Source organism: Labrus mixtus, chromosome 3, assembly GCF_963584025.1.
Source record: "Labrus mixtus chromosome 3, fLabMix1.1, whole genome shotgun sequence".
Classification (NCBI taxonomy): Eukaryota; Metazoa; Chordata; class Actinopteri; order Labriformes; family Labridae; genus Labrus; species Labrus mixtus.
Window position 1 is genome coordinate 24,133,201 of NC_083614.1, and position 23,791 is coordinate 24,156,991.

The 23,791-nt window shown below is 37.7% G+C and overlaps 2 protein-coding genes and 1 pseudogene across 2 annotated transcripts; all 3 read left to right on the forward strand.

Annotated features, from left to right (window-relative positions):
- The first annotated feature begins 972 nt into the window (after positions 1 to 972).
- On the forward strand, positions 973 to 6,996 carry LOC132967217 (interferon-induced protein 44-like). Its single transcript, XM_061034082.1, has 8 exons — positions 973 to 1,061; positions 2,761 to 3,293; positions 4,571 to 4,619; positions 4,862 to 5,057; positions 5,171 to 5,323; positions 5,427 to 5,598; positions 5,896 to 5,996; positions 6,798 to 6,996. The coding sequence occupies exons 2-8, from the start codon at positions 2,822 to 2,824 to the stop codon at positions 6,990 to 6,992; spliced, it is 1,338 nt and encodes a 445-aa protein (XP_060890065.1). The 5' UTR covers positions 973 to 1,061; positions 2,761 to 2,821; the 3' UTR covers positions 6,993 to 6,996.
- A 2,322-nt stretch (positions 6,997 to 9,318) lies between these two features.
- LOC132971980 (interferon-induced protein 44-like) lies at positions 9,319 to 13,943 on the forward strand (annotated as a pseudogene).
- A 2,929-nt stretch (positions 13,944 to 16,872) lies between these two features.
- LOC132967226 (interferon-induced protein 44-like) lies at positions 16,873 to 22,839 on the forward strand. Its single transcript, XM_061034094.1, has 8 exons — positions 16,873 to 16,957; positions 18,621 to 19,153; positions 20,411 to 20,459; positions 20,702 to 20,897; positions 21,011 to 21,163; positions 21,267 to 21,438; positions 21,735 to 21,835; positions 22,641 to 22,839. Exons 2-8 carry the CDS (start codon positions 18,682 to 18,684, stop codon positions 22,833 to 22,835), a joined length of 1,338 nt encoding a protein of 445 aa, XP_060890077.1. The 5' UTR covers positions 16,873 to 16,957; positions 18,621 to 18,681; the 3' UTR covers positions 22,836 to 22,839.
- The last annotated feature ends 952 nt before the right edge of the window (positions 22,840 to 23,791 follow it).

Below are 23,791 nucleotides of genomic sequence, written 5' to 3' on the forward strand. Positions count from 1 at the left end.
GGCTTTTTTGAGATTTTTTTTCATTCAAAATTATGAGATAATAAAGTCATAATAATGAGATAAAAAGTCGAAATAATGAGATAAAAAGTCGAAATTATGACAAAAAGTCGACTGTGACACATTGACAGTTAAACGGTATACAGTCAATGCTACGTAAACAGTAATGTAATGTGTTTAGTTCCAGCGACAAACAGATTAAAAGACATAACTATTTATTATGCATCTATCGTTTACTACATTTGGCAGAATTAGGATTGCTTGAACTGCTTTAGGATTGCATATCGTTTACATGGCTGGGCAAGTGAGGGGATGCAGGGACTGCAATGCCAGCTGGAGCACATGCACACTTACCAAGTCGTAATTTCGACTTTTTATCTCAGAATTTCTTAGACTTAGACAACTTTATTTATCCCAGAGGGCAATTTGGTTCCAGAGTCCACCCAGACAATGCAGACATTTACAAACAAACAACAGAAGGAGATTAATCAGAGACAACAAACAAATCAGTATTTGGCAAAGGTAAGCGTTGGCACGATAATACCCTCGTGTGGTCTGTTTGGGCAATGACACCCACAAGGGCCAGATAAAAAGCTCAGTCTAAGGACAACAGAAATAAATAAGTCAATAAATACATAACTAAGACATTCAAGGATGCATCGTGGTCACATTGAAGACTACATTCAAGGACTGTACATACAGGCCCCTGGAGCAGAAGTCACGGAATAAACCACTTGAGCAAGGGACACGAAAAACAAAGAGAACATTTTGATCTTTATCTCATAATTTCGGCTTTTCATCTCATTATTATGACTTTATTATCTCGTAATTTTGAATTTGAATTGAAAAAATCTCAACAAAGCCAAATTTTCATTTTTATTTTTTTAACTGGCGGAAATGGGCTTCCATAGTTTAAGGATTAAACTTACACTGAAGCAAAATTATTCAAGTGAGGTCACTTTCAGTTTCATTTTCCCCGCCTACTGTAGTTTATTGTCTGTCTAACAGTCGTCTCTTCACTGAAACGGTCCAGCCACCTCCTTAGCTGTTTACAAGACAAGAAGGTAAGGATGCAAACACCAAGAGTTTTATTTAATATTACACTTTTAGTAAGTTATAAGACAGGGTCGGAGTAGAGCTTCTGCTATCCACAGATTGATGGATAAACGGATTTTTTTATAACACCATTAAATCCAGTGGTAGGAACTTGAGTAACCATTTTGAATAATTCTAACAGAAAGCGGAAACTATTTCATGTGCATGTGGGTCCTATTATGTAGCCTAACTTTTTACATAAATCGTTTTTTATCGCCCATTAAGCGAACGGTTTACTGATGTGAAAAAGCAGATGTTCATTGTTTATCTGTGTTGCCTGTAGGCTATAATTGTTTTCCTCGGGTCGGTTTTTCTGCGAAAGCTCCGTTTTGAAAGTTACATATAGTTCATTTGATGTTGGAATGTAGTTTCAAACAGGCTTGACACACCCTGATGATGAATGTAGGGATAAGGTGGGATTTTTATTTTTGAACTATAACTTCCCGTTTACCTTTGAGACTGACAAAGCATATTTTGCATATTTTATCAAATGAAGAGGTAAAACCGAAAGACATAAGGGTATATGTGTGGCATCTAAAGCAAATTAATCTGTAAATGAGCATTTCAGATTCAGAGCTCAAACTGTACCTACATACAAATATACATAGGCCTACATACATACTGTACTAGGGGATGGAATCACCAGTGGCCCCACAATACCATATTATCATGATAGTCTACTTAGAATTGTGATACAATATATTGTGATTTAACTTTTTTTACTGCATTTTATGTCCAAATCAAGAACTGTTTTGTCTAATAAGAAAACATTCTCAGTCTATTCATGTCACTTCAGTCTTATTATTTCTACACAAAGGAAGTCAAGCCTCCAAAATTAACAACACTGTGATCAAAGTAAAACCCTATAAAAGGCTGCATACACCTTACAATCTAGACTGTTAGTATTTCAGTGTAATCAAACTGATTTTTTAACAATGCAACTTGCTCCAAATTAATCTTCAGCAATTACAAATTAAAGAAGCATATTTGATATTAATATAATAACAATATCGATACTTTGGGGCCATGAGACGATTTAATATCGGCAAACAAAATATCATGATACTATACTGTATCAATTTTTTCCCGCCACCTTTAATACATAGGCTACATAAACCCTTTTCACACATACAGAAATCTCCTGAAAAACTCTGAGATTACCCGGAGGGATTGTGTATGTGAATGCGAACAGCCAAATTTTTCGCTCGGACTTCAGTTGGAGTTTCTCCATCCAGACCCCTAGTGAGGTGACGTGAGAACACAGCAGCATATACGCCGAAGAATTAATCTCAAACCAATAGGAAGGGAATGACGTTTATATACTGTGTCTGCTGCATGGTGCAGAGTGTCTGCATGCGACCACTACGATCTCCATGCACGTAATTAAACAGCTGCATTATGTTTTCTGTTCGCCAGTATGTTGTTCTCTGCTCTGGTGTGGATGTTGTCATTCCATTGGACTAGACAAAGCAATGATATAAAGGAAAATATTGTCATAATAGCGTCGTATAATTAGTGCATATGTGAAAACTGCTATATAGACATACATACACACACGTGCACATACAGAAGTGTTAATACAATGTTTTACAATTAATCATTTACATTACCATCATTTTACTAACTTACTGTTTATATTATAAAGAATCTGTTTCTTTTTCTATTTAGACACCAAAGTACCACTGAAGATTCATTCAGCATCAGTTACAAAACTGACCAGCTGTCCACCATGAACCCCAGACTTACAAGAAACCAGCAGAGAGGAATCTGCGCCCAGCTGGGAAGATTCAATCTGCAGCTGTTGTACAAGGCCAGCATCCATGGCTTCACCGGTGCAGCCTTCCACCAACAATGTGACACCCGCAGTCCCACAGTCTCTGTGGGCTTCAATGCCTCTGGTTATGTTTTTGGAGGCTACACCAAACAACCATTCAGTCAGTCAGGACAGTATGTGCATGATGATCAGGCCTTCCTTTTCACGTTCAGTGGAGAAAAGCTCCTCAAATATCCAGTCACAGGCCCTGCTAATGCAGTGAGAATGATTGGTAATTCTGGGCCATATTTTGGAGAAGCATTGGTTCTGGTAAATGGAAGCAAACCCGTGGTCCACAGCAATCCAGGGAAGTTTTACAACTTCACTGCTGCAGAAATGCATGGCAATGACCTCAACATGACTGAGTGTGAAGTTTACCAAGTTGTAGGTGAGTTCATAAAAGTGAATATCTTGTTTTTCTGTTATTTGTCGAGATATTCTTGAGGTACAGCAAACGAGGAAGAGGTGGTGAAGAGTTGTTGTGTCTTGTATCAGGCAGATGGCTAAAATACTAAAAGTTGATTATGATGTAATGCAACAGAAGCTTGCATTTTCCTAGTCCTCTGTCTCATTAGCAACCCCATTTGATTATATATCTAAAAATCTAGAGTAGAAGGCAGTTAGAGACCGCCAATGAAGGTTTAACTTACTGTGGGAATAATAATAACTTGCAGGAAAAAACTCCAGCACTGACTTTGGACCAGGTTTTTATTAGTCAGCAGCAAAATTGCTGCCTGCAGTAGGGATGTGCACAATTAGTCAACTAAATGATCAAACATCTTCACCCTTGCTAGTCGGCATCAGAATTACAAGTCTGTGACCCAAACTTCTGGACAAATGTTTTGTCTAAGCTGTAATGCAGACACCTGCCACTAGCCAGGGCTGAAGATTCCCCACTCTAATGATGGATGGCATTCATAGGAGCAGCATGGTTTGTCCACCACTTTTCTAGGCATGATAGGTGTTCGTAAAACATTGTCAAGAAGGGCTGAGGGAGGTTTATGCTGAGTGCCAAACATGATGAACTCAATGGACGTGCTATCAGAGATATTGAAACACTAGGAATCAAAAAATCTACCTTATTATGATTTATTGTAGGAGTGTAGTTGTGTCTGACACCAACTGAATCTGGTTTGTCTAAAAATAAATGAAACTATGAATTATCTTTAAATTAGCTTAAAGCCCCTGTGAGGAACGTGGAAACTTCTGGGTTGTGTTGATTTTGGCGCCACCTGTGGGCAAGGGGCTACGTCTTTGCTGTACATGTACAAGTGAAGATTTATTTTTTTATTTTATAATGAAAATCTCATCCTTCTTTACTATGAGTGTTTAACATGCTTCCCAAATTTAACCTTTTGCGTGGAAAATTATTTTTAAAAAGGCTGTTTCGGCAGCATGCTGTAAATCACCTTATCAGGCATTAAAATTCAGTGTATGGAAATTATTTCATTGTGTTTCATAACCAGCTCAAAACTCCTCACAGGAGCTTTAAACAACACAGTAACACTATGAGTGTCCTGCTCTGTCAACCTGCTCACCATGAATTATTCCTTACATATGTTGTCAGTGTATTATAGAAACTCCTCACCAAGGAAAAAAGGTTAAACATTGTGGATGGTACGAGATCATTGTTTTAAAAAGTTGTTTTGTGTTTTTTTTAAACAGAAATGACCGCACTGGAGAGCCCATGGAGAACTGTAATCTGGGAAACTGAGTAAGCTGGATATCTTATGATTTAATGTACTATAATATATCAAGTAAGAAAAAGAATGATCTTCAGAAACAGTCATGTTGATTATTAGGATGAAATAACAAAAGTGTTTTAGACAGCATAATAGGCAACGAGGATGTGCTTGGCAGGGCATACAGTGCCATACTCAGTCCTAGCTTTCAGGTTATCACTGATTTGATGTATGTACAAATTGTTTTTCAATCAGCATTTTCTTGATTCTATAGGAAGAGAACAGAGCTGATGGATAAATTAAGGACCTACAGACCATTAGTCAACTCTGTGTCCAAGGCTCGGGTCCTGTTAATTGGGCCAGTTGGAGCTGGAAAGTCTAGCTTCTTCAATTCTCTCAACTCTGTGTTCAGAGGCCACGTCACCAATCAGGCCATGGCTGGATGCTCCACCACCAGCCTCACCACACAGGTTACAGTCCGACTATTAATCATTTCCATTAGTGACTAAGTCACTAATGACATTAGAGACTGATTTGAAAATGAAAACCTTGTGATTTGTTCCTTTTCTGCTTTGTTCAACAGTTTCGCACCTACACTTTGAAAGATGGGCGAGAAGGAAAACCTCTGCCAATCATCTTGTGTGATACCATGGGGTTAGAGGAAAGCACAGGGGCGGGGGTAGGCTTGGATGACATCATCAGCATACTTAAGGGCCATGTGCCAGATCGCTATCAGGTAAAGCATTTTGTCACATGTAAGAGGATATTAAAAGTATGAGCCACTGAGTTGACTTCAGTTTAAACAAACTTTTCTTTTTTCTTTTTACTGAACATCTCAGTTCAACCCCTCTGCCTCTTTGCAGTTGGATATCCACGGATATCGTGAGCGTCCAGAGCTTAAGGACAAGGTCCACTGTGTTGTGTATGTCCTTGATGCCTGCAAGGTCTCCATCATGCCCTCAAAGCTGGAGGAGAAACTGGAAGTTATCCGCAAAAAGATCAACTTGATTGGTCAGTAACATTTAGACCTATCTTGGGCCAGAGGTAACAGTTCATGCTGATCTGTAGAAAACTGAGCACAAGTTTGGTTCTGTATTTGCAGTATGTTTGCTGTAATACACTTTTTTTTCATTTGCAGCAGGTATCCTTTATATTTTTTTTTTCTTGTGTATTTTTTAAAATGTATTGTTAATATTCATGTTTTTATATTGAAGCTTTGTTTGGACTTGTTGGCTTTTGAGTACTTCTGTATTTTTGACCTGACACTAAAGAATACCCAGTGAAATGTCCTTTCTTTGTTGTTTCCAGGAGTCCCTCAGCTAATCCTGCTCACCAAAGTAGATGAAGCCTGTCCTCTAGTGTTAGAGGACGTGAGAAACGTTTACAAGAGTTTGTACATTAAGCAAATGGTGAGGACTAAGGTTTTATGTTTAAAGGATGAATGTGCGACATTTTACACATAAATATAACAGAAATCAAGTATATTCTATTTTATTCTATTCTATTCTATTCTATTCTATATCCTCTGAAAATAACTTTGTGAGTCATGACTGTCTACAATGAGTGTGACACTCGAGTCCTGCTGTCTGTGATGTTGTCTGAGCCGTATCTACAGCGTGTTTACATGGACGGGACGGCCGGCTGGCTCATCCCCTTACGTATAAAAGTTGTTTGTAAGTGAGGGACTAGAGAAAAGAAGAATAACATACTGTACTCACTGCTTATTAGAATGTCACGGAAGCGTTTTTAGATCACGGTCATTTCGTGTAAATTTACATGCTGTGTGAAGCTACGAGCGAAACAAAGAGAGCTAGCATTAGCATGCTAACACAACAATGCCGCTCGAGTTGTTTTGGTTGGATCAAAAAGTCGCAAGAAAAGTATAAAAATGTCCTGTGAAGTTTAATCTTCAGATCTAAGAGATAATCTTCGAGGCTGAGAGTTGATCAGATAAATACAACCTTCACGTATCATGTGTATTATGAAGCTTAATACATCAGTAGGATTGCAGGTAATCAAAGTCATATCATTTACATTTATTGGTCATGCAAGTTTTGTTTAAAAGTTGTTTATCTTGTTAAAGGTAAGAAGCCATAAACAACAATTTCATAACCTAACTTTTACTCATTGGTAAGACAAATAAAGAATGTTTAACTTAGAAAAGTTAGCACAATTCATTTTTAGCTTTTAAAAAGTGTTTTGTTATCCAGATGCAGGAGGCCAGCAGTCGGTTCGGTCTGCCGTTGTCCTGTGTTGTTCCGGTGAAGAACTACAGCGAGGAGTTGGAAGTGAACCCAAACTGTGACATCCTGCTGCTCAGTGCTGTCAATCAGATGCTTCGCTTCACTGATAACTACTTTGACGACATCAGTGACCGAGTCAGCAACATTAAAACCAAAGAGTAAGAAGTGTTTGTTCAGCAGATACACAAACACTTAATGGTGTATGAATGCTGCAGCCATCATCATCATCTATCAGCACAAACCTGCATCGTGCTTCTTAACTGGTAGTTTTTCAAAGCAGCTCTTGGAATTTATAATACTCAAACGGTGGAGGACAATATTTGATAAACCATTGATGATAGTCACATGGTGGCTGTTATGTTCTGATGTACGGCTCAGGGTGTGATGCTTAAATGCTGCTATAATGTTGTACCACTTTATTCTGGGCTGCTCTGGTCTCAGATTCGATCTTACAGTATTCATTACTTTAACTCTTTGTAACTTTATGGGTAACTGAAATAGATTCCAGTACAGTTGTATTTTATTAAGCTTAGTTATAAAGTTTACATTTTGGGGGTCTGACATATTTTGTGTTTACATTCCATATGATAAGTTTTTTATTAACCAAACATGATTGAACTTCAACAAAGCCTACTTTTTTACTTACTTATGTTAAGATTTACAAAAAAAAATGTATTTCCACAGATTTTGACAAATACAAGAACTGTTAACTATGGCACACACTATTGAAATTATTTTAATGCACTAATAGTTTCAAACCTGTAAACCTTATTCATAAACATTAACAGTGCAAACTAGTGCCCGACAGATACCAATATCTATATAGGAAGAGAAAAATTCAGATATATCAGCCGATATCTTTCTTAGATCTATCTTTGTTCTGTAGCGATAGAGATATATATATAGATGCGTTGATCCCTCACATGCAGTTATCGAATGCTTGTGGAGAAGATATATAAAGATGCCCACTCAACTGCAAAGTATTTGTAATTTATTTCAAGGATAGCCCCTTGAGATGCATCATCTCATTTTCAAGGGGGTCCTTACAAAACATAAATTAATCATCATAATACAAAATCAAAATAAAAGGTAAATCCAAAACATAATACCAAACATTTAAACACAGAGACACCCACACTCACAATCACTCACACTTAAAGTAACATCTCATGAACGTGAATCACAGCTCGACACTCTGGAGAGTGATGATGCTTGTTATAATCCTTATTGCGCCCTCTGCTGGTGAAAGAGAGCTGCTAGTGTAATCCACTGATACTCAAATGAAAGGCGATTTGACTGGATAATAAATCTAGTTATATCGGCGCATATCTGCGATAAAATTAGCCGATACCGATTGTCCCTGGAGCTAATATCGGCCGATATTATCCATTGGCAGATTAATCGGTCAGGCTCTAATGCAAAAAGAACATTTTATGACAATTTGAATTAAGTGTGCAGTTTCTGTTTTGTTTTTTTTAATGTCAGGCATTGTGATAAAAAGTTATTTTGTGTAACACGTGTAACAGTATGACATGTGGGAAAGGATCACAGGGTACATTTAAGTCTTGGCTGCCTCAAACAGTGACGGCTTCTAATTTGTCTAAAATTAGCCAAACTGTTTTCAGGAAAACATTGAGTGAGTCTTTTACTACTGACAGAAAGAGTTATGTCTGTTTCTGTGTTTCTTGTTGTGTTCATTCTGCTTGTGCCTCCATTTGTAAACTGACAATAAAAGTTCTTACAGTTCAGACAAGACATTGTGAAAAATTGAGAGACCTACAATCTTTTTTTTGGAGCCATGGATGAATGTAATTATCTTTGTAGTAATTATTTAAGGTTAAAGTATGTAGTCTGTTATATATTGGTGTTTTGGGTTATTGATTATTATATCATTTATTAGGATTATATTGAGTAGGGGGATATCGGGTCACATGGGTATAGGTGGAGATGTATTGATTTAACTCACCTGTTCACCTTTTGTTCTCAGTGGAACAAAACATTTACATTACTTACATTTCACTGCACATCTGTATGAGCATGTGACAAATAAAAATCTTGAATCTTGGAAGAGAGGGGGTGAGCTGGGTTGCTGTATTTTTTGTTGACCGCTATTGTTTCTGGCTCACTGTGATTATGAGTTAGTTCACGTTATCATAATTTGAGTTGATTATCTTTTTTCGTTAATAAAAAAGTCAAAGTTATTTTACGTAGGTCCACAGGACCTATGCATATGTATTACAAATACAAAGGCAAAAACAAGAAATATTATTTTGCATGGTTCACCACTCCAGCAGCAATAACCTGCAGTAGCAGGAGGATTACCATAATAAATGTAAAAGCATGACTGTAAACATCAGGAGAAATCGACATAATGACATGTCAAAAAAAGGAGAGCGATATAATAGAGGCGGCTATATAATATAGAAAAAGAGATCGAGAGCAATGAAAACATCTCAAAAAAGGTGAAATTAAAAGAAAAAGCACAACAATGTACGACACAGGTCAAGGGATAGATGTAATGTAAACATCAATCCCACAGCATATGGAACTATACACCAAACTGCAGTATAGAACCATCCACCTAGAGAAAATGTAGACACCAAAGAAAGACACATTACGGCATGTTGAGTGCTTCACACAACATGGAAAAGCACAATACTTAATCACATAATCAAGTAATCAAAAAGACTCGTGTCGTCATACAGGGCTCAATACACAGTCAAATTTATGCGGAAAGGTAGACTCATCAGAGAAAAGGCTCAATCAGATGTACCCGAAATAAAACTCCTTAGTGATGGCACAATGAAAAACAGCCTTCTTTTTTAACCGTGCAACAAATTTAGCTAGAAAAATACATTTAATTGCAAATGCAATGGACTATTTATTAGTCTACTTTTTTTTTCTTCTCTGAGAATTTTAACTCTGAGTTGAGTAAAAAAAACAGCAGAAGTACGTATTCTATTAGACTTAGACAACTCTTGATCTCTCTCCAGTTCAACATAAGTTGGAGACACCATGGAGAGACATGAAGTGGACTGAAGAGTAAGTAAAAACTGGGATTTTAAATAAAGTTGAGCTTGAAATACCCCGATACCTTTCAATCATAAATACACTCCTGCCACGTCAACAAAGTGTGAACAGAAACAGAAAGTGTCTAAAATTACAATCCAGGCAGAAGACAAGTCTGATGGAGACCATCAGCTCCTACAGACCGAGGTGTGGGGAGGGGACTCAGGCTCGGGTGCTGCTCCTGGGACCTCTCGGTTCAGGAAAGTCCAGCTTTGTCAGTTCGGTTCAGTCTGCGTTTAATGGAAGAGTAACGAACCGGGCCATGGTGGGCTCCTCCTCTTCCAGCTTCACCAAGAAGGTAAGAGGAGCACTGATGTGTTTCTGAGGCAAAGTGCTGAAACAGTATCATATTATTCCCTTCTTAAAATAGTAAGATACCTGAGCTTGGGCCTTAGCTAGTCCAGCTCTGCTGGAATCTTCAGGAAAGTATCTGACCAATTCACAAAACCAAGGAAGAAACACTTTTAACCCTCTTCTTGATTGATTACAAATGAAAGAACTGAGGGATAAACAAGCATGGAGGTCTCTTTCTCCTTTACTTGTGAAAATAATTTTGACCAACCACTCCAAAGCATGTCTAGATGTGCCTCTACTCCTTTGACACAGTTAGAACAGCTTAGATGTTATTTATGGGATATCAACTTACACAGTAATACGTTTTGACTAAAGTTAATGTCCACAAACTAACTTTATCTGGTGTTTTTATCTCATGGTAATTATCAGCAGATGTTGTCTTTAAGATCAAATCAGTGAACTCAACATGTTTAAGGCATGTTTTGGCTACAGATTGAACTGACCGTTGAAATGAAAGATTTTAACACATAGTCAACTTACATTCAGATTTAATCTACATTAATGCAATGCTTCACTAAACTGTCTCAAGACAGTCTTTGCACATCAATCCCATGAACTTCCTTGTGTTTGTCAGCTGAAGTTGTTCAACATCCGTGATCAGAAGGGAGAGGATCCTACTGGACTGGTTCTGTGTGATGCTATGGGCCTAGGAGATGGAGAGATGACGGGCCTGACGCTCCATGACGTCCTGTCCATCATCAAAGGTACCCGAGGGACACAAGGTGAGCTGGATAGGCCTGCAGCAAGGCTTTGAGGATTACAGTGTGAGTCAGTCAGTTGCTCCAGTCTGAAATGTCTCATCGGTAACTCCCCTACGTCGGGCACTGACATAATGTGCATCTTCTGTGCAGTAGGCATCAGCTTGAACAGCCATGGTATTGATATCCTCTTCCCTCTGGTTATCAACGTTCAACTTCCTAATGAAACATGGAAAGTTCTGTATCTCTCTCTCTGTTTATACATTTCCTCCTGCTGTTCCGACTTTACTCTCCCAACCTGCTGCACACAGCACCAGCATGATGTCAAACGCCTTTATAAAACATCAAATAATCAATAAAAACTAAACTTCTCAGAAAAGTGAACACTTGGACAAAAACAGCCAAAATATAACTAAGTATGACAGAAACCATTTTTGGGGAAGATTAAACAACATGTGTTTTGACTCTTTAGTTTGACTCAGGTCTCATCTGGATTAAACGATATACTCGACTCATGACAGGATACAATATGTATCATGATATTGTGTTCATGATAAGATCTTACCATGATTTTCTACAATTTTTTACTTTAAAAAATGACATTGAAGTCAATTCATGAAGAAATACGATTCTATTTCATTTAAATTTGTGACAATAAAATTGCAAAACATCCTTCCTCTTATTTTGACTCCTCTCTTCTTCAGCTACTGATGTCAAATAACAGAACCTTAAACAAACAGCTCCCTCTGCTGGATATAATAAAAAAAGTATTGCAAATTTTTTATTTTTTAACTAGTATATATTTTCTATTATTATTAGCTATTTTAATGGTATGGCAAGATATGTTTTTTTTCTTATCTGTTAACATGGAGGAGGCAGTGATTATGATCTATAATTCTATACTGCAGCCTGACAGCAGGGGGGAGCCCCAAATGTTTTGGCATCACTTTTGGGGAGCTGTCATGTCTTTATGATCGGTCTATGCTGTTGACCTGTCCTCTATGGACCATGAGGTTTGGCTCTTTATATTCACTGCAGGACTTGTAACATCACTGATGATGCTCTGATTACTTCACCTTCATGCCTTAAGTTTAGTCAGTTATAAATACCAGCTGAGAAAAATCCAGTCAACCTCAGCTGTAGATTATATTTACATGAGCAAATGCTGGCACACTTTGACACAACACGATGAAGTTACCTTTTTCTTTTTGCTCCCCCAGTTCAGCCCAGACCAGCCGGTGAGGTCTGAGACTGTGGGCTATGTGAAACGGCCCAGCATCAAAGATAAGATCCATTGTGTTGTTTTTGTGGTGGACGCCTCTAAAGTCCTGACCTACCCCAAAGGCCTCAGCACCACCTTCCAGCAGCTCCGAGAGCACATCAGTGACCTGGGTAAGGAAAGGGCCACAGGCAGTGGAACACATAGAGTTTTCACTTAAACAGATCAATGGGACATGAACATTACAACCACTCTGTCCTATTGTTATTGCAACATCAGAAGCAAAATTAAAGCAAGTAAGTCATCTTGTATCTTTTTTTTTTTTTTTACAAATGAAGTTGAAGTTGAACTGCCAGTATGTTCTTTTTTTTCTTCATAAATTGCCTTGAAAGCCATCGTGACCGCACCATGTTCTGTCTGTTAGGTGTTCACCAGGTGGCTCTACTCACCCACGTAGACTATATTTGTACAGAAACGGCCAAAGATGTCACCAAGGTTTACGAAAGCAGAGTCATCAAGGACATGGTAGGTTAAAAAAAAGTCCATATAAGATCCTATAATAATGTGTCAGGAGAAAAATATCAAAACTTAAAAGGTAAATAAAGACAGGAAAAAAACACAGGCTTTTATTATCTCTGTAAATACTCAAGATGCAACAACATTAACCAAATATTTGAACCGTTATATTTTTGAAGATGGATTAAACTTTGGATGTGCAATTCCAGAGTGTGACATTACTTTTGAATCCTATTCAGAATCTTCTCTGTGTTGTCCACAATGAGAAAGAAATGCAAACATGAAGACATCTTCCTTTAAAAATGAAAATGAAATTCTACTGATGTGTTTTTAAATATTAACGTTAAAACGTTACTATGTTAGTTTTTATTTTTACTTTTCGAAGAGCGCGCTCTCCTTTTTTGTTTTCTCATGATCGCCTTCTGATAACCAACACGTCCTCACACCTGTATGATTTATTTTGTTAGTACCTTTGTTTTGTTGGTAATGATATATATAAAAAAATGAATAACAATCATATGAATAAAATAAAAAGTTTCTATACAGAACATAGAAAAAGATCAAATCTCATATGTTACTGAACAGCTGTATTCCATCCATGATGTTATGTTAAAGCACATATTGCATCTAATAACTTTATTCATTGTCTCCACAGTCTTAGATGACGTTTATATTGAACTGTCATTCACACAGTTGTTCAAGCCATTAACAGTTCCATAAAAAGACAGAATGTAGTGAGATATTTCCAGCTTATACCTTCATCGTTTCATAGTACATGGAATTGTGTGTGTGTGTGTGTGTGTGTGTGTGTGTGTGTGTGTGTGTGTGTGTGTGTGTGTGTGTGTGTGTGTGTGTGTGTGTGTGTGTGTGTGTGTGTGTAGATGGCTAAAGCTGGAGCTCTGTTGGGTATGTCCACCTCCTACATCGTCCCAGTGAAGAACTACTCATCAGAGTTGGATGTGGATGCTAACACTGATGTGCTTCTGCTAAGTGCTGTGGACCACATCCTGCAGTATGCTGATCTGTATTTCCAGGACAATACACCACAGAACATCCAGCCAAAGTTAGACTTAACATTATAGTCCAACCTTGCCCATTAACAGCAAAGTTTAACTTTCTTATTTTTGGTGTGTGTATGATGTTATTGACATCACTTGCTCCTGCCAGCTGTGTCATGCTCTTTATGCAGGTAGCTCTCCTGGTGAATCTCCTCTTATAATAATGAATTTTGCAATAAAATGAACCATATTCTCTTCATTTCAATGACTACTTTGCTTCATAAAAAGGCTTAAAAGCATGTTATAAATAATCATTTTATGTCAAGTTTATTTGAACAATTCTCAATTTCTCTCAGGAATGTTTTGTATTCATTTTTTTTTATTTTGAGGTGATGGTTTAGAGGTCAGTAAATGCAGACTTTAAAACTGAACTGATTTGTGAAAGTATTTTTAGTCTGGTTACAAATGTCCAAAAACCATTTGGGAGGTGTTTATTATCTTTTAGGCAAGATGTTGAAAAAAATCAATAGGTGGCACATGTTAGACAAGATTTTTTTTTTTAACAGTTCAGAGAGTTAGTTTACAACAGGGTTGTAAAATAACAAAATATAATAACTTTGCTTGGGAATACTTTAGTATGTTTTTAGAAAATCTGTATTTTACTAGAGTATTTTTCATTCTACAGTTAATTCACTACATTTTATCTTTAAAAATGATACTTCTACTGCACCACATGTTGGACACCTCTTTGCTTGTTACAATATAGAACCTGAATGTTACCGCCAGTCTCTAATCATCAGTTCTGATTATCTGGGCCATGCATGTTCACGTTAGATCAAACAAATGAAGGTGGGTGCTCTTATTAAAACATATCCAGCCATGTCTTCAGATTGTGACACCATGGTTGCTCCTTCATCTCTCTCAGACTCCAGCACGACAGCAGAATGCCGCTCCGCTAAGCTCTGACAAAGAAGTCTGGCTGTCTCGTACTTTTGGTTACTTTTTGTTACTATACTTGAATACATTTTAACACCAGATACTTTTGATGCGTAAGTGCTTTTATAAATGGGTACTTTAAGACTTTGACTTTAGTCATTTATTTTAAGGTGTCTTTTACTACTGCAAACGTCGAGTCGTTTCATACTGATTGCGGTCTGATTGCTCAACACGGCACGAAGAAAGTACTTCTGGCCCCTGTAGCCAATCATTGCAACGCGGTCGGCATGAACCCGTCCGCGTTGTTACAAAATCTCGGAGGTGGGCGGCTGGGCGCTCAGATCCTCCGCGGACCATTCTCGCGCCGACCGCGATTGCGCAATATCGCCGCGCCGACCGCAAGAAGCATGAAACCTGATTCAATGAGTCGCAATGTGCAGCACATGGCTAATTTACATAACGTTATTTTTCCGTGAAAACACTGTGGAAAGATTCGAAGTCTGGCTAGCAAGTCAGCCTTTCTGTTCAACATCATGTCTGATCATATTTACTGTTTGGTAGCCATAGGTAAAGATGTTGAGAGAAATGTGTGCTTGCTTGAAGGTAACTTCATACAGCTTTCTGCTTCATTATTATCTCAGGCAACATTAAAGTGACAGCTGGTCAACACGTGTAATAAGTTAGGCCAGAGGGAATATAAACTTAATGAGAATTAGCAGGAGCAAAACATCAGGTTCATATATTGATAATGTTACATATATATGATAGAAAAGATGGGAAAATATTGTCATACTTGATGACTGTATTATGATGCTCTCTCAGACTCTTGCCCTGAGAGCTACCTGCATAGTGACTGCCCTTCACATCACCCCTTAGTAGAACATGGTAAGCCCAGTTCTGCAAATTCATCTCATTTATAAAAAGGGACTGAAGGTTGGGAGCATGTGTTTTTCATGTTTCACTGAAGCTTTATCAAAAAGTTAGAACAGAACATAGATATCGACAAGCAATTGTGTTTTTCTTATTGTTTGCACTGCTTCTTTAGTCGGTCTGAATGCTAAAATCGTCTGTAAATTCACATTTTAAATCTGACATTTAAAAAAAATCTTGTGGATTAATGTGTGTCTTTGTAAATAATACAACAAAGAGTAAGGTCTAGAGTCTATACTGTAGATCTGCTCTTTTTGTAAAGTCGATTGATTGATTGATTTCGCACATACTTAACTTGACGTTTCTGTTTAATATGGAAGCTATGGAGGCCCATTTCCGCCAGTTAAAAAAATAAAAATGAAAATTTGGCTTTTTTGAGATTTTTTTTCATTCAAAATTATGAGATAATAAAGTCATAATAATGAGATAAAAAGTCGAAATTATGACAAAAAGTCGACTGTGACACATTGACAGTTAAACGGTATACAGTCAATGCTACGTAAACAGTAATGTAATGTGTTTAGTTCCAGCGACAAACAGATTAAAAGACATAACTATTTATTATGCATCTATCGTTTACTACATTTGGCAGAATTAGGATTGCTTGAACTGCTTTAGGATTGCATATCGTTTACATGGCTGGGCAAGTGAGGGGATGCGGGGACTGCAATGCCAGCTGGAGCACATGCACACTTACCAAGTCGTAATTTCGACTTTTTATCTCAGAATTTCTTAGACTTAGACAACTTTATTTATCCCAGAGGGCAATTTGGTTCCAGAGTCCACCCAGACAATGCAGACATTTACAAACAAACAACAGAAGGAGATTAATCAGAGACAACAAACAAATCAGTATTTGGCAAAGGTAAGCGTTGGCACGATAATACCCTCGTGTGGTCTGTTTGGGCAATGACACCCACAAGGGCCAGATAAAAAGCTCAGTCTAAGGACAACAGAAATAAATAAGTCAATAAATACATAACTAAGACATTCAAGGATGCATCGTGGTCACATTGAAGACTACATTCAAGGACTGTACATACAGGCCCCTGGAGCAGAAGTCACGGAATAAACCACTTGAGCAAGGGACACGAAAAACAAAGAGAACATTTTGATCTTTATCTCATAATTTTGGCTTTTCATCTCATTATTATGACTTTATTATCTCGTAATTTTGAATTTGAATTGAAAAAATCTCAACAAAGCCAAATTTTCATTTTTATTTTTTTAACTGTCGGAAATGGGCTTCCATAGTTTAAGGATTAAATTTACACTGAAGCAAAATTATTCAAGTGAGGTCACTTTCAGTTTCATTTTCCCCGCCTACTGTAGTTTATTGTCTGTCCAACAGTCATCTCTTCACTGAGACGGTCCAGCCACCTCCTTAGCTGTTTACAAGACAAGAAGGTAAGGATGCAAACACAAAGAGTTTTATTTAATATTACACTTTTAGTAAGTTATACGACAGGGTCGGAGTAGAGCTTCTGCTATCCACAGATTGTTGGATAAACGGATTTTTTTAGTAACACCATTAAATCCAGTGGTAGGAACTTGAGTAACCATTTCTTTCTTCTTTCTAACAGAAAGCGGAAACTATTTCATGTGCATGTGGGTCCTATTATGTAGCCTAACTTTTTACATAAATCGTTTTTTATCGCCCATTAAGCGAACGGTTAACTGATGTGAAAAAGCAGATGTTCATTGTTTATCTGTGTTGCCTGTAGGCTGTAATTGTTTTCCTCGGGTCGGTTTTTCTGCGAAAGCTCTGTTTTGAAAGTTACATATAGTTCATTTGAAATAAGGAGTGATGTTGGACTGTAGTTTCAAACAGGTTTGACACACCCTGATGATGAATGTAGGGACAAGGTGGGGTTGTTATTTTTGAACTATAACTATTACCTATGAGACTGACAAAGCATATTTTGCATATTTTATCAAATGAAGAGGTAAAACCGAAAGACATAAGGGTATATGTGTGGTATCTAAAGCAAATTAATCTGTAAATGAGCATTTCGGATTCAGAGCTCAAACTGTACCTACATACAAATATACATAGGCCTACATACATACTGTACTAGGGGTTGGAATCACCAGTGGCCCCACGATACGATATTATCATGATAGTCTACTTAGAATTGTGATACAATATATTGTGATTTAACTTTTTTAACTGCATATTATGTCCAAATCAAGAACTGTTTTGTCTAATAAGAAAACATTCTCAGTCTATTCATGTCACTTCAGTCTTATTACTTCTACACAAAGGAAGTCAAGCCTCCAAAATTAACAACACTGTGATCAAAGTAAAACCCTGTAAAAGGCTGCATACACCTTACAATCTGGACTGTTAGTATTTCAGTGTAATCAAACTGATTTTTTAACAATGCAACTTGCTCCAAATTAATTGTCCAACCCCTTCAGCAATTACAAATTAAAGAAGCATATTTGCTATTAATATAATAACAATATCGATACTTTGGGGCCATGAGCCAATTTCATATCAGCAAACAAAATATTGCGATACTATACTGTATCAATTTTTTCCACGCACCTCTAATACATAGGCTACATAAACCCTTTTCACACACACAGAAATCTCCTGAAAAACTCTGAGATTACCCGGAGGGATTGTGTATGGTGTGGTGACGTGAGAACACAGCAGCATATACGCCGAAGAATTAATCTCAAACCAATAGGAAGGGAATGACGTTTATATACTGTGTCTGCTGCACGGTGCAGAGTGTCTGCATGCGACCACTACGATCTCCGTGCACATAATTAAACGGCTGCATTATGTTTTCTGTTGTTCTCCGTTCTGGTGTGGATGTTGTCATTCCATTGGACTACACATAGCATTGATATAAAGGAAAATATTGTCATAATAGCGTCGTATAATTATCTAGATATTATCCGGAGTGCTTATGTGAAAACGGCTATATAGACATACATACACACACATGTGCACATACAGAAGTGTTAATACAATGTTTTACAATTAATCATTTACATTACCATCATTTTACTAACTTACTGTTTATATTATAAAGAATCTGTTTCTTTTTCTATTTAGACACCAAAGTACCACTGAAGATTTATTCAGCATCAGTTACAAAACTGACCAGCTGTCCACCATGAACCCTAGACTTACAAGAAACCAGCAGAGAGGAATCTGCGCCCAGCTGGGAAGATTCAATCTGCAGCTGTTGTACAAGGCCAGCATCCATGGCTTCACCGGTCCAGCCTTCCACCAACAATGTGACACCCGCAGTCCCACAGTCTCTGTGGGCTTCAATGCCTCTGGTTATGTTTTTGGAGGCTACACCAAACAACCATTCAGTCAGTCAGAACAGTATGTGCATGATGATCAGGCCTTCCTTTTCACGTTCAGTGGAGAAAAGCTCCTCAAATATCCAGTCACAGGCCCTGCTAATGCAGTGAGAATGATTGGTAATTCTGGGCCATATTTTGGAGAAGCATTGGTTCTGGTAACTGGAAGCAAACCCGTGGTCCACAGCAATCCAGGGAATTATTACAACTTCACTGCTGCAGAAATGCATGGCAATGACCTCAACATGACTGAGTGTGAAGTTTACCAAGTCGTAGGTGAGTTCATAAAAGTGAATATCTTGTTTTTCTGTTATTTGTCGAGATATTCTTGAGGTACAGCAAACGAGGAAGAGGTGGTGAAGAGTTGTTGTGTCTTGTATCAGGCAGATGGCTAAAAGTACTAAAAGTTGATTATGATGTAATGCAACAGAAGCTTGCATTTTCCTAGTCCTCTGTCTCATTAGCAACCCCATTTGATTATATATCTAAAAATCTAGAGTAGAAGGCAGTTAGGGACCGCCAATGAAGGTTTAACTTACTGTGGGAATAATAATAACTTGCAGGAAAACCAGGTTTTTATTAGTCAGCAGCAAAATTGCTGCCTGCAGTAGGGATGTGCACAATTAGTCAACTAAATGATCAAACATCTTCACCCTTGCTAGTCGGCATCAGAATTACAAGTCTGTGACCCAAACTTCTGGACAAATGTTTTGTCTAAGCTGTAATGCAGACACCTGCCACTAGCCAGGGCTGAAGATTCCCCACTCTAATGATGGATGGCATTCATAGGAGCAGCATGGTTTGTCCACCACTTTTCTAGGCATGATAGGTGTTCGTAAAACATTGTCAAGAAGGGCTGAGGGAGGTTTATGCTGAGTGCCAAACATGATGAACTCAATGGACGTGCTATCAGAGATATTGAAACACTAGGAATCAAAAAATCTACCTTATCATGATTTATTGTAGGAGTGTAGTTGTGTCTGACACCAACTGAATCTGGTTTGTCTAAAAATAAATGAAACTATGAATTATCTTTAAATTAGCTTAAAGCCCCTGTGAGGAACGTGGAAACTTCTGGGTTGTGTTGATTTTGGCGCCACCTGTGGGCAAGGGGCTACGTCTTTGCTGTACATGTACAAGTGAAGATTTTTTATTTTATTTTATAATGAAAATCTCATCCTTCTTTACTATAAGTGTTTAACATGCTTCCCAAATTTAACCTTTTGCGTGGAAAATTATTTTTAAAAAGGCTGTTTCGGCAGCATGCTGTAAATCACCTTGTCAGGCATTAAAATTCAGTTTATGGAAATTATTTCATTGTGTTTCATAACCAGCTCAAAACTCCTCACAGGAGCTTTAAACAACACAGTAACACTATGAGTGTCCTGCTCTGTCAACCTGCTCACTATGAATTATTCCTTACATATGTTGTCAGTGTATTATAGAAACTCCTCACCAAGGAAAAAAGGTTAAACATTGTGGATGGTACGAGATCATTGTTTTAAAAAGTTGTTTTGTGTTTTTTTTAAACAGAAATGACCGCACTGGAGAGCCCATGGAGAACTGTAATCTGGGAAACTGAGTAAGCTGGATATCTTATGATTTAATGTACTATAATATATCAAGTAAGAAAAAGAATGATCTTCAGAAACAGTCATGTTGATTATTAGGATGAAATAACAAAAGTGTTTTAGACAGCATAATAGGCAACGAGGATGTGCTTGGCAGGGCATACAGTGCCATACTCAGTCCTAGCTTTCAGGTTATCACTGATTTGATGTATGTACAAATTGTTTTTCAATCAGCATTTTCTTGATTCTATAGGAAGAGAACAGAGCTGATGGATAAATTAAGGACCTACAGACCATTAGTCAACTCTGTGTCCAAGGCTCGGGTCCTGTTAATTGGGCCAGTTGGAGCTGGAAAGTCTAGCTTCTTCAATTCTCTCAACTCTGTGTTCAGAGGCCACGTCACCAATCAGGCCATGGCTGGATGCTCCACCACCAGCCTCACCACACAGGTTACAGTCCGACTATTAATCATTTCCATTAGTGACTAAGTCACTAATGACATTAGAGACTGATTTGAAAATGAAAACCTTGTGATTTGTTCCTTTTCTGCTTTGTTCAACAGTTTCGCACCTACACTTTGAAAGATGGGCGAGAAGGAAAACCTCTGCCAATCATCTTGTGTGATACCATGGGGTTAGAGGAAAGCACAGGGGCGGGGGTAGGCTTGGATGACATCATCAGCATACTTAAGGGCCATGTGCCAGATCGCTATCAGGTAAAGCATTTTGTCACATGTAAGAGGATATTAAAAGTATGAGCCACTGAGTTGACTTCAGTTTAAACAAACTTTTCTTTTTTCTTTTTACTGAACATCTCAGTTCAACCCCTCTGCCTCTTTGCAGTTGGATATCCACGGATATCGTGAGCGTCCAGAGCTTAAGGACAAGGTCCACTGTGTTGTGTACGTCCTTGATGCCTGCAAGGTCTCCATCATGCCCTCAAAGCTGGAGGAGAAACTGGAAGTTATCCGCAAAAAGATCAACTTGATTGGTCAGTAACATTTAGACCTATCTTGGGCCAGAGGTAACAGTTCATGCTGATCTGTAGAAAACTGAGCACAAGTTTGGTTCTGTATTTGCAGTATGTTTGCTGTAATACACTTTTTTTTCATTTGCAGCAGGTATCCTTTATATTTTTTTTTCTTGTGTATTTTTTAAAATGTATTGTTAATATTCATGTTTTTATATTGAAGCTTTGTTTGGACTTGTTGGCTTTTGAGTACTTCTGTATTTTTGACCTGACACTAAAGAATACCCAGTGAAATGTCCTTTCTTTGTTGTTTCCAGGAGTCCCTCAGCTGATCCTGCTCACCAAAGTAGATGAAGCCTGTCCTCTAGTGTTAGAGGACGTGAGAAACGTTTACAAGAGTTTGTACATTAAGCAAATGGTGAGGACTAAGGTTTTATGTTTAAAGGATGAATGTGCGACATTTTACACATAAATATAACAGAAATCAAGTATATTCTATTTTATTCTATTCTATTCTATTCTATTCTATATCCTCTGAAAATAACTTTGTGAGTCATGACTGTCTACAATGAGTGTGACACTCGAGTCCTGCTGTCTGTGATGTTGTCTGAGCCGTATCTACAGCGTGTTTACATGGACGGGACGGCCGGCTGGCTCATCCCCTTACGTATAAAAGTTGTTTGTAAGTGAGGGACTAGAGAAAAGAAGAATAACATACTGTACTCACTGCTTATTAGAATGGCAAGTAAGCGTTTTTAGATCACGGTCATTTCGTGTAAATTTACATGCTGTGTGAAGCTTCGAGCAAAACAAAGAGAGCTAGCACTAGCATGCTAACACAACAATGCCGCTCGAGTTGTTTTGGTTGGATCAAAAAGTCGCAAGAAAAGTATAAAAATGTCCTGTGAAGTTTTTTTTCTCCATTAAATGAAGAGATAATCTTCGAGGCTGAGAGTTGATCAGATAAATACAACCTTCACGTATCATGTGTATTATGAAGCTTAATACATCAGTAGGATTGCAGGTAATCAAAGTCATATCATTTACATTTATTGGTCATGCAAGTTTTGTTTAAAAGTTGTTTATCTTGTTAAAGGTAGGAAGCCATAAACAACAATTTCATAACCTAACTTTTACTCATTGGTAAGACAAATAAAGAATGTTTAACTTAGAAAAGTTAGCACAATTCATTTTTAGCTTTTAAAAAGTGTTTTGTTATCCAGATGCAGGAGGCCAGCAGTCGGTTCGGTCTGCCGTTGTCCTGTGTTGTTCCGGTGAAGAACTACAGCGAGGAGTTGGAAGTGAACCCAAACTGTGACATCCTGCTGCTCAGTGCTGTCAATCAGATGCTTCGCTTCACTGATAACTACTTTGACGACATCAGTGACCGAGTCAGCAACATTAAAACCAAAGAGTAAGAAGTATTTGTTCAGCAGATACACACTTAATGGTGTATGAATGCTGCAGCCATCATCATCATCTATCAGCACAAACCTGCATCGTGCTTCTTAACTGGTAGTTTTTCAAAGCAGCTCTTGGAATTTATAATACTCAAACGGTGGAGGACAATATTTGATAAACCATTGATGATAGTCACATGGGGGCTGTTATGTTCTGATGTACGGCTCAGGGTGTGATGCTTAAATGCTGCTATAATGTTGTCTGGTCTCAGATTCGATCTTACAGTATTCATTACTTTAACTCTTTGTAACTTTATGGGTAACTGAAATAGATTCCAGTACAGTTGTATTTTATTAAGCTTAGTTATAAAGTTTACATTTTGGGGGTCTGACATATTTTGTGTTTACATTCCATATGATAAGTTTTTTATTAACCAAACATGATTGAACTTCAACAAAGCCTACTTTTTTACTTACTTATGTTAAGATTTACAAAAAAAAATGTATTTCCACAGATTTTGACAAATACAAGAACTGTTAACTATGGCACACACTATTGAAATTATTTTAATGCACTAATAGTTTCAAACCTGTAAACCTTATTCATAAACATTAACAGTGCAAACTAGTGCCCGACAGATACCAATATCTATATAGGAAGAGAAAAATTCAGATATATCAGCCGATATCTTTCTTAGATCTATCTTTGTTCTGTAGCGATAGAGATATATATATAGATGCGTTGATCCCTCACATGCAGTTATCGAATGCTTGTGGAGAAGATATATAAAGATGCCCACTCAACTGCAAAGTATTTGTAATTTATTTCAAGGATAGCCCCTTGAGATGCGTCATCTCATTTTCAAGGGGGTCCTTACAAAACATAAATTAATCATCATAATACAAAATCAAAATAAAAGGTAAATCCAAAACATAATACCAAACATTTAAACACAGAGACACCCACACTCACA